Below are 14,950 nucleotides of genomic sequence, written 5' to 3'. Positions count from 1 at the left end.
ACAATTAGAAAACCCAAGATTTTATATTTTCCCTAGGAAAGAGGAGAAGTTTTCCCTAGAGATCTTAAGATTCCCAAACATTTATGGGTTTTAGATGACAGAAAATATGCATTCCTATTCCTTTGTGAGACGTAACTCTTACTAAAATGTAACTCCTTTGGAAAACCAAAATACTGAATGAGAATTCTTTTTTCTTTTGTGTGTGGGGGGTTTATTCAATTAGTCTAGGTTTTCTAATCTGAATGCTCAATATGAAGGCTTCCTAACTCATTTTAACCCAGAAACTGAACTGTTTGCATTGTCATTATATGCTTATGATTAAACCAATCTCTAGAGACCAAGAAATAAATTGAGTGCCAACTGAAGAAAATTAAGATATGAATTTGCAGTAGTATTTCAATCGATCTGAATATTCTACCATGGGAGTTTAGGTTGGGCTCTTTGGGACTTTGGTCACAGAATCTAGTTATTGAAAATGGCTTTTTCCCTAGTAACCACACAAATCTGTTAGCTGATTATAATTGATATTGGGAAAGGAATGTCCTTGCAGCTGCAGTGCAAACCTTGCGGTTTACTCAGACAATAATGGAAATAATCTTTTTTTTGTCTCATACTCGGTATCATAACTGTCATCTCACTAAATAACAAACTCTCTTTTCTTGTCATATATATCATTATTGCATCCTGATTTAATTGCCTTCCAAGTGAACATTTTTCTCAAGTATTTGCATCTTGGATTGTAGGGTGTTATTTGGTAGCCAAACCTTGGTTACGTATATTTTGTTCTTGTCTCCATGGGAATTAAAGATGCAACTTCTACTGATCTGATCAGGACAGAGTTTTGTTTTTGTCTGGGAAGTTAGAAATAATAAAAGATGTATGCTAAAGGGAAAAATACTTCCATCCATCTCACAGCTGAGGAATGCAGAACCCAAGAAGTGATTGGTCCAGTAAGGCAAAGGAGGGACCAAGAACAGAGCTCAGATCTCGTGAAACCCAGCCACTTCATTTGGTAAGTGTTGGTTATCAGTCAAGTTGTAGAAGACATTCTGGATTTGGCGATTCTTTTGCATGTCTGTAATTGTAATGCCATGCAGTACCTTGTCAGCAGCAGCTGTCATCTGCGATTTTTGGATGGAGCCTATCTGGAAATCTGAAATTAGGAAAATCAGGTGGAACTAGAACAAATAATTTCTTTGTAAATAAATGTGGTGTTTAAAATTATATGCTAAAATATGCAGATAGGGTATCTGTTTTGAAGGAAAAACATGGGTATGTGTTAACTTCCTTCTAAATTAATTCAGCAAAAGTGTCTTTGGAGCTTAAACATAGTCCTTGGGAGAGTAAATACTGCATAATGTGATATGCTGGAAAAGACTTGAAATGCACCCACTAAAAGCTCATTTTACTGCTGTATTCACACACAAACTTTCTAGCTGGCAAGTTCTACACCTAATTTGCAAAGATTAAAACTTGCTACTAGAAAATTACTCCAAATAGAAGACTAAACTTACACAAGGAAGTTTTGGTTACCGCTAACTACAGCAATAACTGCAAGCAAATTTAACACCACTTGTTAGAACACAATATTACATAGTAATATTTGTATTTAATATTTTTTCTGCATGTGTTTTGCATATACATTTTCATATTTAAGTTGAAGTCAGGTATTCAAAATGGAGAAAGATTGAATGCTTTCAGATTTTTGTACTTCTAAACAATTCCATTCTGCATAAATGGGACTAAAGAGTTTGTAGGCATATAGTAAGACATAGTTCAAGGAGGCTAAAAAACAAATACTCTAATACACCTGTTCTTTTTAAAAAGTGTTTAATTTGACAAGAATATTGGTAAAGTTGCACATGAATTAGGGACAAATTTACTAGAGCAAAAAGAAAATTAAAACATTAACTATCACTTTGTCATGTCTAAGCAGAACAATGGTTCAGGTTCCTTGTCCTCCAGCTATAACACCTTGTGCAGTTACCAAGTTAGTTAAAATACTAAGTACAGGCAAGCTATGGTAATATTTGATCAAAGACTGGCAAAGAGTAGCTAACTATAGAAAAAAGTGCTACATCAGTATGGGACCCATACACCAACACTGCACTGGGTCCCCTGGGGCTTGTGGAAGTGCTCTTTTATGGTTGAGGTTTAAAATTGAACACTTGGCAACACTGGTTATTTAAAAATGAGATAGCCTCACTAAAAACCCGGGGCTTAACCTAGTCTGTTGGCTCAATTAATTGAATAATTACGTTCTCTTTTTCTTTATGTTTCTCCTGCAAGATCAAAATCTGTATTTCTTTTTTTTAACAGGATCACAATCACTTGCTGTTCTGAGCTGCCAGGCAGATAGCACTGCATAATTATATAGCTGTATAGCAGTACAGCATGTCTTATACTGCAAATACATATTGAGTGTATTTGCATCCTTTGGGGTTAGAAGTACAGCATAAATTCAAATTCTTGATAAATTAATGATGCCGTGTTTCTACCCCGTGGCTCTCATAATGGAAAAATCTGAAGAAGTTCATGGGGACAATTGTTCCCTTAGACGCACAGCTCTACTGAAATTAATCCCTCTTGTACACCAATGTCCTTGGCTAATGTATGGGTTGAAAACTGGGAGTGGACATTAGAAGGAAACTGTCTGCTCTTTAATGGTGTTAGCCTCCACTTCTGCACTGTGTATGCTCAGCAAGGAGGCATATGAAATTGGTACAGAGATTCTCTGCTTGCTTCACAGGCTTCCAGTTTAATCCTGCCATGCAGTCTGCACCCTGCATTCCCTTACTTGTTTGAGATGTGGTTGTGGGTAATGGTTCTAGCTAGCGGTAGTATTGCACATCCTTTAATTTCATAAGATAAAGGCAGGTAAGAATAATTCAGAATGACTGTCTGGCAAAGGCCAAAATCTGTAGGAGGAACAAGATGTAAATGCTTTCAGTAATTTTAAGGTCTATTCTTTCTTTATGTAGCTACATAGAGTATCTATTTAATCTATCTATTATCTAATACCTATTTAAATGAGATCTGAATCATCATGTTTATCTGTGGAATACTGTAACAACTAATTCATTTGCTCTCGTCTGTCTTCCCTTTTCCTTCCAAAGCAATTCCTACTATGATATTTTGGAAATTATACATATGGTAACTACAGTTGTCAGCAACAAATTTTATTTACAGCTTTCAGGATAGCATAAACCACCTCCTCTGAACACTTCTGAACTGGAATATTTCCCGTGAAAACCTCCAGCACTGACTAGAATCACAATTCTCCATAACGTGTAAAAGCAATGTTAGCATTGCAGGCAGATGCGACTGCTAGTGGATATGGGTACACGACAGTGCTGAGCATAGGCTCTGCACAGTCTCTCCCTCTCATGAGGTCTGCGATGAGCGTCCATCCCTATATAGATGCATGCTCTTCTTACCTTTCTGTGGCAACCACACTGTTAGTTGAGTTACGTAAATTAACAGAGCTTGCTGTCCTGAAAAGAATTCAACATGAAACACCCTTAAAAGCATTCATCTCTCAGGTTTTCAGCTCTGCCTCGTGTCCTTTCTGATACCTCTTTTTACACAGAGCCCTCATCTGTCACGTTTCTCACAACAGCAAATAGCGACAGCGTAGCTAGTCTGGTTAGAAGCATAAGAAACAGTCACATCCCTATCTGACTAAATATAAACATGAAGACACTTCAAGATAAAGAGTAATTATGGAAAAACTTCCTCCTTTTGCCTTTGTTATGCTGCTGGAGGAGTCCTGACGTGCCATAAGTGTATTTTCTAGATGACCTGCTGTCACCCAGGTGATGTACGTAGAGATGAATTTCACTCACAGGGCAGGTGTTACGTCACAACTGCCTTTCTATCAGCAATAAACCTGAGGAACCAGACTGAAGACTGAGAAATGTCTTAAAAAAACAAACCAATACACCCCTCCAAAAAACCTGACTGCAACATTTAGAATGTGCTATTTCTTAGCACACAGAACAAACTTAATAGTATCAGATAGTCAGGTCAGAAGAGCATGGTTTTGGCCATAAGCAGTTTCTACTGAAAGATGTCCGAAGGAGTTATCTGTCCAGGTGCACTGGCCTCCATCTCCAACATCTCAGTGCCCCTTCTCTGTCACACAACAGACCATGTAATGCCATCGCTACGGCAGTCCCAAGGACAGCAGCTTTACTGAGCATGTGGACAGTGACTGTCATGCAGATGTGCTGCTGCCCTGATGCTTCCCGCGAGCATTCGGTTACACGGGCCAGCAGACTGCTGCCACCAGCACACTGCATGTGCACCTGCTCCTTGCCATAAAGAGCTCACAGGGTGCAAGCAGGATTAATTGTTTAGTACTAAATAAGAGGCACTCAGTGGCAACTGAGGTGAGTTGCTTTCCTAATGGTTCATGATGCCAGAGCAGCTTCCTTGGTATCATGTTTAAATTAATATTTTAGTAAAATTCTGACCATTTTACTACCAAGTAATTCCTGTAATTCTATCCTCTCTGCCTTGTGTAATTTCTGGTGATTACTTACTATTTTGCTATAAGGTCTAATTTTGTTCTGATTAAATGAAAAAGTGGTGAGACAGACTGAAGTAGGTGAACTGTCAAACACCTAGAAGACTTTTCAGCATAAAAGTATTCCCAAAATAAGCATTTCCTTAAGAGAAGACTTGACAAACAACCTGAACAATAAAATTCTTGAACACTACCCAGTTGATGGGAGTCTTTTCAGGGCTAATTTACATAATTTGACATAATCACAGTTATAAACACTTGAAGAAGCCTTGGACAGAAGAATGTCACTGAAGCCTACATTTTATTGGGTCTCGTTGCATTTGGCAGCTGTACAAAACTGTGGAGCATGGAAATTTGCTCAGATGGATCCTGATTATACAAACACATAATACAAGCTTTGAATGCTCAATGCAAGTTTGTCTGGTTCAGAAAGATACCACAAAGTCTCCCAAGGCCTCTCTCCAGTCAGCCAGCACGATGAATAATGAAAACAGTTTGAGGTACTAGTGGTGGTTCCCTCCATATGAATGCCCATTAAACCACTATTTTGTCCACAAGGTAGCAGTGGACATCTGAGTGTCTGACTCCAGCTGACTACAATTGAATGTAGCCACATAACTTAAAACCAAAGTAAAAGATAAATTTTAAAAACAGAACCCGTTTGATATATATACACACACATGTCTATATATGTGTATACACACACACAGACTTCTAATCAAAGATGCAAATTAAGAATTAAATAATTCTGTATTAGAGCTACAGAAGCAAGACCACTAGCTGAGGATGACCCCTATTTTCTGCTTTTGTCATAAGGATTTCTTTCATCATTACACTTCAACAATGCAAGGGAGGAGGAAAATATTATCTGAAGAATCCTTTTTCCAAAAAGCTGTACAGTCTCCTATCAACCAGACTGAAGTCCATGTCCCACCACAGACTATCATGGTGCCTCTCAGAATATAGTGTGTTTTGCAGAAAAAAATGAGAAAGTTTCCTCATTCAAATTTTAAGATACATGTCTGGAATGCAGGGCAAATACTGATTTTTGTGCTGGTCAGGGAAACCTAGTTCAATTGGTTTATCCTGCTCTGGTTGGTAAGTCTTGTTCCCATTCCCTTTCTGAGACAATTCTCTACTTGCACTGCTCTATTTTTAATTATCTATATCATCAGCCATTCTTGTTGAATGGCTAGAGAATCCAGAGAAGTCAAAGCATACTTGCAGCCAAAGGAAGGTGCTATAAAAAGCTATGGCCAGCATCTACGTTTTAATTAATATTTCACAAACTTCAAGACTACATAAGTATCAATACTTACAGGCCTGCTTATTTTCAGTAGTTCTGCTCACTGCATAATACGGAAAATAAATACCAGAGCCTTAAAAACATAATAAAAAAGACTCTTTTCAGATAGACAGCTTCCAGTGTATTCACAGAAACACATCCTTTCACTAGACTAAATGGGAGTATTTCAAATGGAGTTAATCGGTTGATCTTGGCAAGCCTTGATTACTCTCATTAGCTTTCTTCTAGCTTACAGAACGTACAAGGGGCTATGTACCATGCTATATGTTGAGAAATAATGGCATTTTAATTGCATTGGGTATTAACAAAATCCTTTTTGAACAGCAAGCTTTTAATTATTTCATTTCTTTCTAAATTTATCATAAGGAAACAACTAATTAGCTTTCACTTCTGTGCAGAAGTTTCTTTGTAGTAGACTTAGGTACAGTCCATAGAGTCTAGTTTGACAGCACTGCACCTTCATTGGGAGATTGTATTTGGAACATGGAATGGAAATACAGACAGAAACCAAACCTAAAGTAGTTAAATACCATTTTTGAAGCTTTTAATAGTTAAATTATCAATGCATTCTACTGCTGCCCCCCAAATCAGATCTAATATAATTAGTATAACAAAACAGCAGCAGTATTCTGGAGTAGAAACCATTAATTGTCACCAAAGAGTTGGGTTATACAGAGCAATCACTGAATGGGTGGGCAGTACTAAAATGTTTCTGAAATACTATTTAAATAAATATGTTAATTATACTTTTTAAAAATGGTACCAAAAATCAAGTGGAGAGATGGCCACAGTGAGGCCCCCCCTTATGATGAGACTATTGTTACAATTTGAGAGAAGACATAATTAAAACTCTTCCCTTGAGGAGACTGAAAGTGAAAGCTGGGATGTCTTTGCAGCTTAGGGATTTAAGGTCTGCTGCTTGAGAGCTACCCTTTAAAGACAAAGATCTGGATTACTTCCAAGTATAAATACAAATTACGTTAATAGCATGCTTTACTGATTACTGTCCAAATGCTCTCTGCACTAAGGTAGATGCTAAACTGTATTACCAATGTCCTAAAATATACTGATCATGGCTGTTGAAGTCAAAGAAAAAAAACCTAATGAGTTAGCAGAAAAGATATTTGCAAACCCACATGGATGATAGAGAAAAATTAAATGCAGGAATAAAATTACCTTAATGATGAGCCTCAGCCCATGGGCTGGAGTACACAACTAGATTTGTAGCCTCAAAACTGCAGAGGAGCAACTGTGACCAGTCAAACTTGCACAAGCTATTAAATTTTTCATAGAAGCTAAATCAGGTATTTTAGAAAGTATTGTAATCTCATTTTATTTATCCTAAGCAACCGACATGTCAGTACCTGACATGGTAAACTTCCATGTCGTAATTTTTACCTTAGGAAAATCTTACCTTCCTTTGAAAGACCAAATTTGACTATCCTTAGCTTCCAACCATTGGAACCTGTTCTGTCTTCAGGATAACCTATGTCCCTCTGTGGAAACACTGATATGCTTTGAGTCACCTTGCCACTTCCTCTCAGCTAAACTGAACAGAGTGATCTCTGCAAGCATTATATTGCAGAGCGTGTTTTCTAGCCCCAGAACTTTTGTGGCTTCTTTATAGTTCTCCCTTGTATTTCTAAATCGGTTATGAAGTGCAGACACCAGGCCTGGACTCAGTGTCCTATCAGCATTCTCATCACTGTGAAGTCACTTCTCAGCCTCTTCTTGCACTTCTTTTTATCCTCTCTCTCTCTCACACATGCGCACAAAAGCATTAGCCTTTTTAAGTAAGGAACTGCAAAAGTAGCTCATGATGAGGCTGTTATCACCAATGATCCAATACCCCCTTTTCTGAGCTGCTACTTCCAAAAAACCAAACAACAACAAAAAAGCTTTCTGTTTCTTGTTCCTAAATAGGTTACTTTGCATTTGACTCTACCAAAATCACTTTTTTTTAAAATTAGAGATAATTCTGTAGCAGTCACTCTGCCTTAGAAACAAATAATTTCTTGTGAACTCAGAAAACATAAGACAAGTTTTATAACCTCCTGAGGTAGCTGACATTGGGATCAAATGTAATCATAGCTTCCTGGCTCCATGCAAAGAAAGCAAGGATAGATCTGGTTCTGTTCTGTTAGTAAACAGATTACTCACAGTTCGGATAAAGAAACAGAGCTTTTGAACTTCCTGAAATGTCTGCTGAGCAAGAATTACCTGAGTAAACTGCCAGTAAAGCTTCATTCTCTTGGCTTTGGCATAATTGCATTCAATGAGCCTGGGCCTGCTGTTCACGTCCACCAGGCATCTGTTGTCATCGTCGTCGATAGTGGGACTCAGAACACCCACATGGAGCTGCTGATTGCTTGTGTAATAAACATTCTGCAACAGGAAGCACAAACAAGATTTGTGGCCTCTAGACAGAAGCAGCACTTTTACCAAAAAGCAAATGGCAAAGATAAATATGCTGAATAGCAGTAGGCTGACCCCATAGTGGCTCTTAAATTATTTCCTTTCATGCAGGAGGCAACACAACATTTTAAAAGTTGTTCTAAATTAACAATTAATTGTTACCAACAAGTAAATGTTGGTTAACTACTTAATTGGAAATACGCAAACAAAACTGATTGCTGTCTCATCATGTGCCTTTTTACTTCTGTTTCATATGGTCGTGCACCATGGGTCTTCAAAGAGCAAGATGTACACCCTCTAGCAGGAAGTGGGGTTAGTTTGAATATTGCCATCAACTCTGATTAGACTATTTCATCTGAGGATAATACCTAACTGGAGAGGTAAGAAAAGAGAACGGCAGCACAGCAGTTCAGCAGGAAGGATCTCGATCTTTTATACAACAGATAGAAAGATAAATGAAGGTTTTCTACAAACAAATGCTAAAAAACAAATTTGAGGCAGCTAACCAGAATCCAGTATATACAATGAAAAGTTATTAGCAGTTGGTGACAGACAGATACACGGCAGGAGAGAGAGCAGAATGGCCATGTTTCAGGCTATCTGTTCTCATTTTATTTTGTATATGTCAATACACACAGACACAAAAGACTGGAAAAAGGGACCAGGCACTGGCTGCTCTGGACTTGTAGCAAAGGAGTGCTCTCATAGGCCTCAGTGATTACACTTATGGCCGAAGGCATGAGACTATTCTATTACACAAATTCTTTCCACTCTGTTTGACTACAAACAGATATGTGGGTGGTTTCTCTAGAAGAAAGAAAAAGAAGGGGAAGGAAGGTGAGCTTGCCAGACAGAGCTGATAATCTGTCCTCTTGAAGGTAACAGGTTACATATAAGCCGAGAAAGGTAACACAGGACTATGCTGGGATTGTCTGTTTGCTAATCACAAACAGAATTCATTTTGCTAAAATCACACCTTTTTCTTGAGAGGACCATGAGAAAGATGAAATGGCAACATCATGCTTTAGCAGCCTTATCTGTTAAGGGTAGGTGTAAGGCTTTGACAACTCTAGTGGTATCAGAGTCACAACAGACAAGAGCTGAACAGAAGCACCAAATTAATGTCCCCGTCATCTTACTGTATCCATTCTATGTGTCTGTAACAAAAGGGGAGCTGGAAATTATGCTGTGTGTATTTGGGAATCTTTTCTGTTCCAGAGGTTGATGGTACTATCTCCTGGTATCTGTTCATTGTTGATGTTGTAGCTTGTTTTATTTGTGCATGTTCTTATTTGTGAAAACTCTGATAAAATATTAATTGCAAATAGGAGAGAAAGCAGAGAAACAGAACAAACCAGGACTGAGGAGAGATTTGGGAGCTTAATGTAAAAAAACAACTTTGAATGCTGAAATCCGTCAATGCAGGGATTAAATACAGATCAAAACAAATGGTGGTGTTTCTGTGCAAGACTATGTCCTCTGTGTACCCTCCTGGAACACTTCCGGGGCAGATCTGCACCAAATGTAAACTGACATAGTTGCATAAAAGTTAATGAAGTTGCATTAATGGTTTACACTAATCAAAGGTTCAACCCCCTTCATCAAGCTTCATTATTTTCACCTCACAGAAGTGGTAACAGAAATCTGAGCTGGCTGAACTGAGGTGAGTCTAAGTTTTAAGAGTCTGAATAGAGAAAAGTTGAATAGTTCAGTCATGCCTTAGAGGAGAAGAAAAGGGTAAATAAAAGGACCTAGCAGAGCACATTTCCAAAATGTTTGGTTATTACTGATTGAAGTAAACTGTAAGAACTGTGGAAGGACTAACAAGACCACACCCCAACAGACTCCATCCATAAGTTAGATACCTAACATTCCTGCAAACAGAACTGATGCTTTAGAAGAGCAATAAACATTTAGAACGCACTTTCTAGACAGACCAACAGCAACTATTTTAGATAGGTTTAAGACCTATCCAGATGCTTTTTTTGGGGAGAGACTGAGGTAGTGATATAGCAAGGCAGTAAGATCAAGATGATCATTAAAGGGGATTGTTAGGACACATTGTCTCTACAGACGAACATTTTGTTGCAGCTCGTTTGTCTCTTGCCTAAAATTACTACTAGAAACATAAGAGGGAAATTGTCAGTTATTTGCACTTTTTACTAATAGGAAGTGATTTGTTAATTCCATTTTTTCAGCACATTGTCACTACAGGAAACACAGTATAAGAAAATCAAGGGCTTTTGCATTTTTTCTTTTCTTTTCTTAAAGAAAGATACACATCAGTCACTGAAAACAAATGAGCAGGCTTGCCTGTAACTCTGAGAACTCCACACTATAGCTCAGGGTTGCTTGTGCAAAAAAAGTGGTGTACCTGCAAACCCTCAGGGCTGAGCTGTTTTTATTAGCTCAGTCTCCTCAGCCTTTCACAGAGTGGCCTGAAGGTAATCATTTCATCTTCCTGGATAAAGCAAGCCCAATTCATAGTGCAACTCCACCAGCTTTTTTTTTTTACGTCAAATCAGCAATGGTTCAGTTCTGAGGATCTTTCTGGGCAGAAGCAGAATGATGTCTCTGGCTGGGGGAATTACCCAATTCTGTTTGTTGGCAAAACCGTACAGAAATAGAACAATCAAATGTAATTATGCTTAATAGAGATAATGAGCAGGTTGCTGCTTATCTTTAGAGAGCTCACCCTACCTGCTAATATCACTTCATTTTTCATTGTGGACTAGTTTAGAAAAAGAGGTGTGAAATCTTGTATTCTCACCTAGTATTGGGAAAGGCACCTTTCAGCTCTTAAGTGGCATGTAAAAGTAAGCTCAAACTGAAACAGCCTGTGGTACGGTGGCAGTTAGTCCTTCTAACTAGGCTCTTTCAGGATGTTGCTTTGCTTATCCAGTAATATGGATATTATTTAATTACTCTCTATATTATTATAAATATTTTAGTATCTTATCCAATAATACCATATCTTATTTCAGAATTGAAAACATTGCACAAGCTAGTAATTTGACTACTACGTTTTTCTAATGGAGGGATCACATCAAAAGCACATACCCTCTACAAATTCTACTTGAGCAGCATGCTAGCAAACAGCGAGGTATCGGTTTGTGCTGCACTTGGCCAGAAAAGTTTTCTTAAAACCTATGGACAGTCCCTGGCTCCTTTCCCCCAACCCGAGGATAAAACAGTCCCTGCACTGAGACAGCATAATAGTAACTATGTCAGGATGAAGGGAGGACATCCATTTGGTAAAACAGAATTAACTATTGACACTACTGATTAAACTCGAAATGCTCTTCTACTCTGAAACCTAAAGCTATTAAACATTAAACCATGGTAAAGCTTCCCTTTAAATAATTTCATATATTAAGAAAAATATTTTACTTGCTTTCACACTATATCTCCCTGTCTCTATTTGATTATTTTAATTTTCCAAAATACTTTTTGGGTTTCTTTTTTGTTGTTTTTTTTGTTTGTTTGTTTGTTTTTAGTTTAAAGATGGTACACAAATTACCTTTCTGGAGTGGGCAGTAGGAGATTAACCAGCTGAGTTACGTGAACTGAATTACCATCTCATAATGTACTTATTAGGTATGCACATATATAACTTTTTATTGATCATACTTTAAATTGACCTGCAGGTAAGATACAATCTTACAGATTAAAACCATGCTCATGTTTTATCATCTTATGTGTAGCCCTATAAAAAACAGTTTGTACTTGTGATTTAAACCAGCTGTTAAATAGATAAATGCCCACAGCAGTACTGCTTCAAGAGGATGCTTTTAACAAGCATCAACAAGTACGCTAGCTGTTTTGCAGTCCAGTTCAGCACAAAATGGACAACTGAGGCACTTTTGTTTAAAACACTTCAGAAGACACAGGCAAAACACATTTTACCAGCACATCTGTTCCTACAGTATTGCAACATCACCATCAACTAACACAAGATAGAAATGTTGCAGTAATTTAGGAAAGGAACTTTTGAACAGTCACTCCAGTACTTTCTTGGAAGTCCAAATGACCGAATATTGAATATGGACTATTAAGTCATTAGGGTAACTTTGAAAATTTTACTGAGAACTTGGACCTTTCATTTCTTCTACAACAGCAAATGTCACAGCAGTCCTCGTTTAAGGGACTGGAGACTCAATAGCCAAACATTTGCTTAGTTTCACTGAAGTCAAGACACTTGCTCTACGCTGATTTACAGCATTCATTCAAAGTTCCTTTGCACTTTCACTGAAGACGCAGCCTCAGCAAAACACAACCACACATTTTCAGATCACCATCACATACATACTCCCTGAGGAGCTACTGAATTGCCACAGAAAAAATCTTGCTTGGATGTTGGTACCAAAGCACATGATTAAAAAAACCCCAAACAACTCCCTTGTTCTGTAACAAAATAAGCCTCCTTACATTTCATGAGTCTGTTCTAGCCCACAGCACTTTACCACCTATTTCTTTCACCATAACAGTATTGATGTACAACTATGTCTCCTGGGCAACTGGAAGGGAGCACCTTTGTTCAGGAAATCAGTTAGGTTCGACAAAAGGCACTTACCTTCTCAAAAAGTGAAATTATAAGGATTCAGCATTACTGTCAGTTAGAAACTCTGTAAAAATGTAGGCAGAATTTGTGATCTGCAAAGTGTCAGAGTCAATGTGGGGCCTGAGCCTTGGGCACTTCCACATGTCCTTCAACCACACTCCCACCAGGTGCTTTTCAAGGGTCGATGAGTGCTGTTCACACACTGACAGGCTGGCTCTGGAGGCTGCCACTTGCTGCCTGCTTTCCCTGCCCTCACAGGGAAATACAGGTCCAGCTGCATTCAGTGTCCTCAAGAAACTTCCTCTGGAAGCCTGGGGCTTGCAGCAGATTGAAGTGATGCAAAAGAAGTTGTTCAAAACAAAACCTTGTGTTATTAATCTGAAGGTTTACAGCAAGCAAATGATTCAAGTAACAAAAGCTTCATACCTGTGTCTGACGAAAAGCATATCAGTTGCCTTCAAAGCTTGACATAGGTCTCTGCCACAAGGCTTCTGTTTCAGTCTCTTTCGTGTTCTCAGAGAACAACCTCATAACTAATCACCTGCAGAACTAATCTTCCCCTGGACTGTAAAAGGTGGGGGTTTTTTATATCTGCTGAGAAACTTGGCCTGTAAATATCCTTGTGCCTGTAAAATGGCATCTTCCAACTAAAGGACCAAGAATTCCGTAGCTTGCTTGAATTTATTTTCCTAGGAGTGTCCTATCTAAGGCCATTGCTTCATTTCCTGTTTGCTCCACCTAATAATCTCTCTGATTATTCACATTAAGACAAAATAGAAGACAAGCAAACTAAGATTGGTATCACATTAATAAAAATAATAAAATGGTTCCCAAAATCCTCATAAGGTGAAAGAGTGAGATTTAGAATCATAGAATCCTAGAATGGTTTGGGTTGGAAGGGACCTTAAAGATCATCTAGTTCCAACCCCCCTGCCATGGGCAGGAACACCTTCCACTAGATCAGGTTGCCCAAAACCCCATCCAACCTGGCCTTGAACACTTCCAGGGATGGGGCATCCACAACTTCTCTGGGCAACCTGTTCCAGTGTCTCACCACTCTCACAGTAAAGAAGTTCTTCCTAATAGCTAATCTAAATCTACCCTCTTTCAGTTTAAAGCCTTTACCCCTTGTCCTATCACTACACTCCCTGATAAAGAGTCCCTCCCCATCTTTCTTGTAGGCCCCCTTTAAGTACTGGAAGGCTGCTATAAGGTCTCCCCGGAGCCTTCTCTTCTCCAGGCTGAACAACCCCAACTCTCTCAGCCTGTCCTCATAGGGGAGGTGCTCCAGCCCCCTGATCATTTAGTCAAGGCATACTTGTTATTTTTTCTAAACATTTTTTTTTTTTTTTTAAGAACAAAATTTATTTGTCCTAAAGAGACAGCTAAAAGATGAAAACACAAATGAGTGGTAGTTGAGAGCTGCATAGCCTAGGATTCTTAAGAAATCTTCATAATGACTAGAGATGATTAGAGAAAATTTAGTGTCCTAGATATTTTCCCCACCTGCATTTCAGGTGAACTAATTTGCTGTATGTTACATGTTCTATTTAATATTCTAAGCCTAACTTTTTCTGAAAATTTGCTTGACTATCAGGAAAACTTACAATACAATATTGCAATGAAAACAAAAGCTGCATACAGTACTGCTACTCAGACCAACTCCAGAATAAAGGAGAAGCAGCTTCACCCTTTATTGCCATTGGACCAAGCCATACCCTTGCTCATTTTTGGGGAATGCAGGGACTCCCCCCCATCTTGATGCAATCTCAAGTAGCAAATCAGCATGGAAGAGGAAAAGGAGAGTTCACGCTTGGAGTCAGTCTCTCCTAAATCTCAGTTGTTACATGCAGAACAAAGGGTCCTTTTGCCCTTCTATTCCACCTATCTCCTCCTAGACAAATTCTGCTTTCAGCTGTAATCTTGAAATATCACTTGCACAGTCAGCCATCTAACTGCCAAAGAGTTCATCCTCTGCTAATCTAGTGCTCACTGCGAAAAACACATGCACAGCACATGCAAGTGCCAGAGGCATAAAGTGGGCATAGCAAAAAGCAGATCTGTGTAAGAATGCTCAAAATCGGAAAAAAATGAGTTTGTGATTTATAAATGTTTAGAGCTGAGATAATGCATACTGAAT

At 38.5% G+C, this 14,950-nt stretch overlaps 1 protein-coding gene across 5 annotated transcripts in view; it reads right to left on the bottom strand.

Moving 5' to 3' along the window:
- GALNT18 (polypeptide N-acetylgalactosaminyltransferase 18) overlaps positions 1-14,950 on the bottom strand; it is a 279,752-nt gene that overhangs the window by 10,631 nt on the left and 254,171 nt on the right. For 2 of the 5 annotated variants that reach the window (XM_050898158.1, XM_050898152.1), the window contains one exon: positions 8,055-8,219. The exons of 1 other annotated variant lie outside the window; for it this stretch is intronic. In XM_050898158.1, the coding sequence (XP_050754115.1) occupies positions 8,055-8,219 (165 nt within the window). Of the gene's footprint in view, positions 1-1,092; positions 1,154-3,158; positions 3,495-8,054; positions 8,220-14,950 lie in introns of those variants that run through there. 2 more of the 5 variants (XM_050898156.1, XM_050898155.1) reach the window with 2 other exon arrangements.

Source organism: Gymnogyps californianus, chromosome 5, assembly GCF_018139145.2.
Source record: "Gymnogyps californianus isolate 813 chromosome 5, ASM1813914v2, whole genome shotgun sequence".
Classification (NCBI taxonomy): domain Eukaryota; kingdom Metazoa; phylum Chordata; class Aves; order Accipitriformes; family Cathartidae; genus Gymnogyps; species Gymnogyps californianus.
Note: the sequence above shows the minus strand (reverse complement) of the source record. Positions and strands in the feature narration are given on the sequence as shown.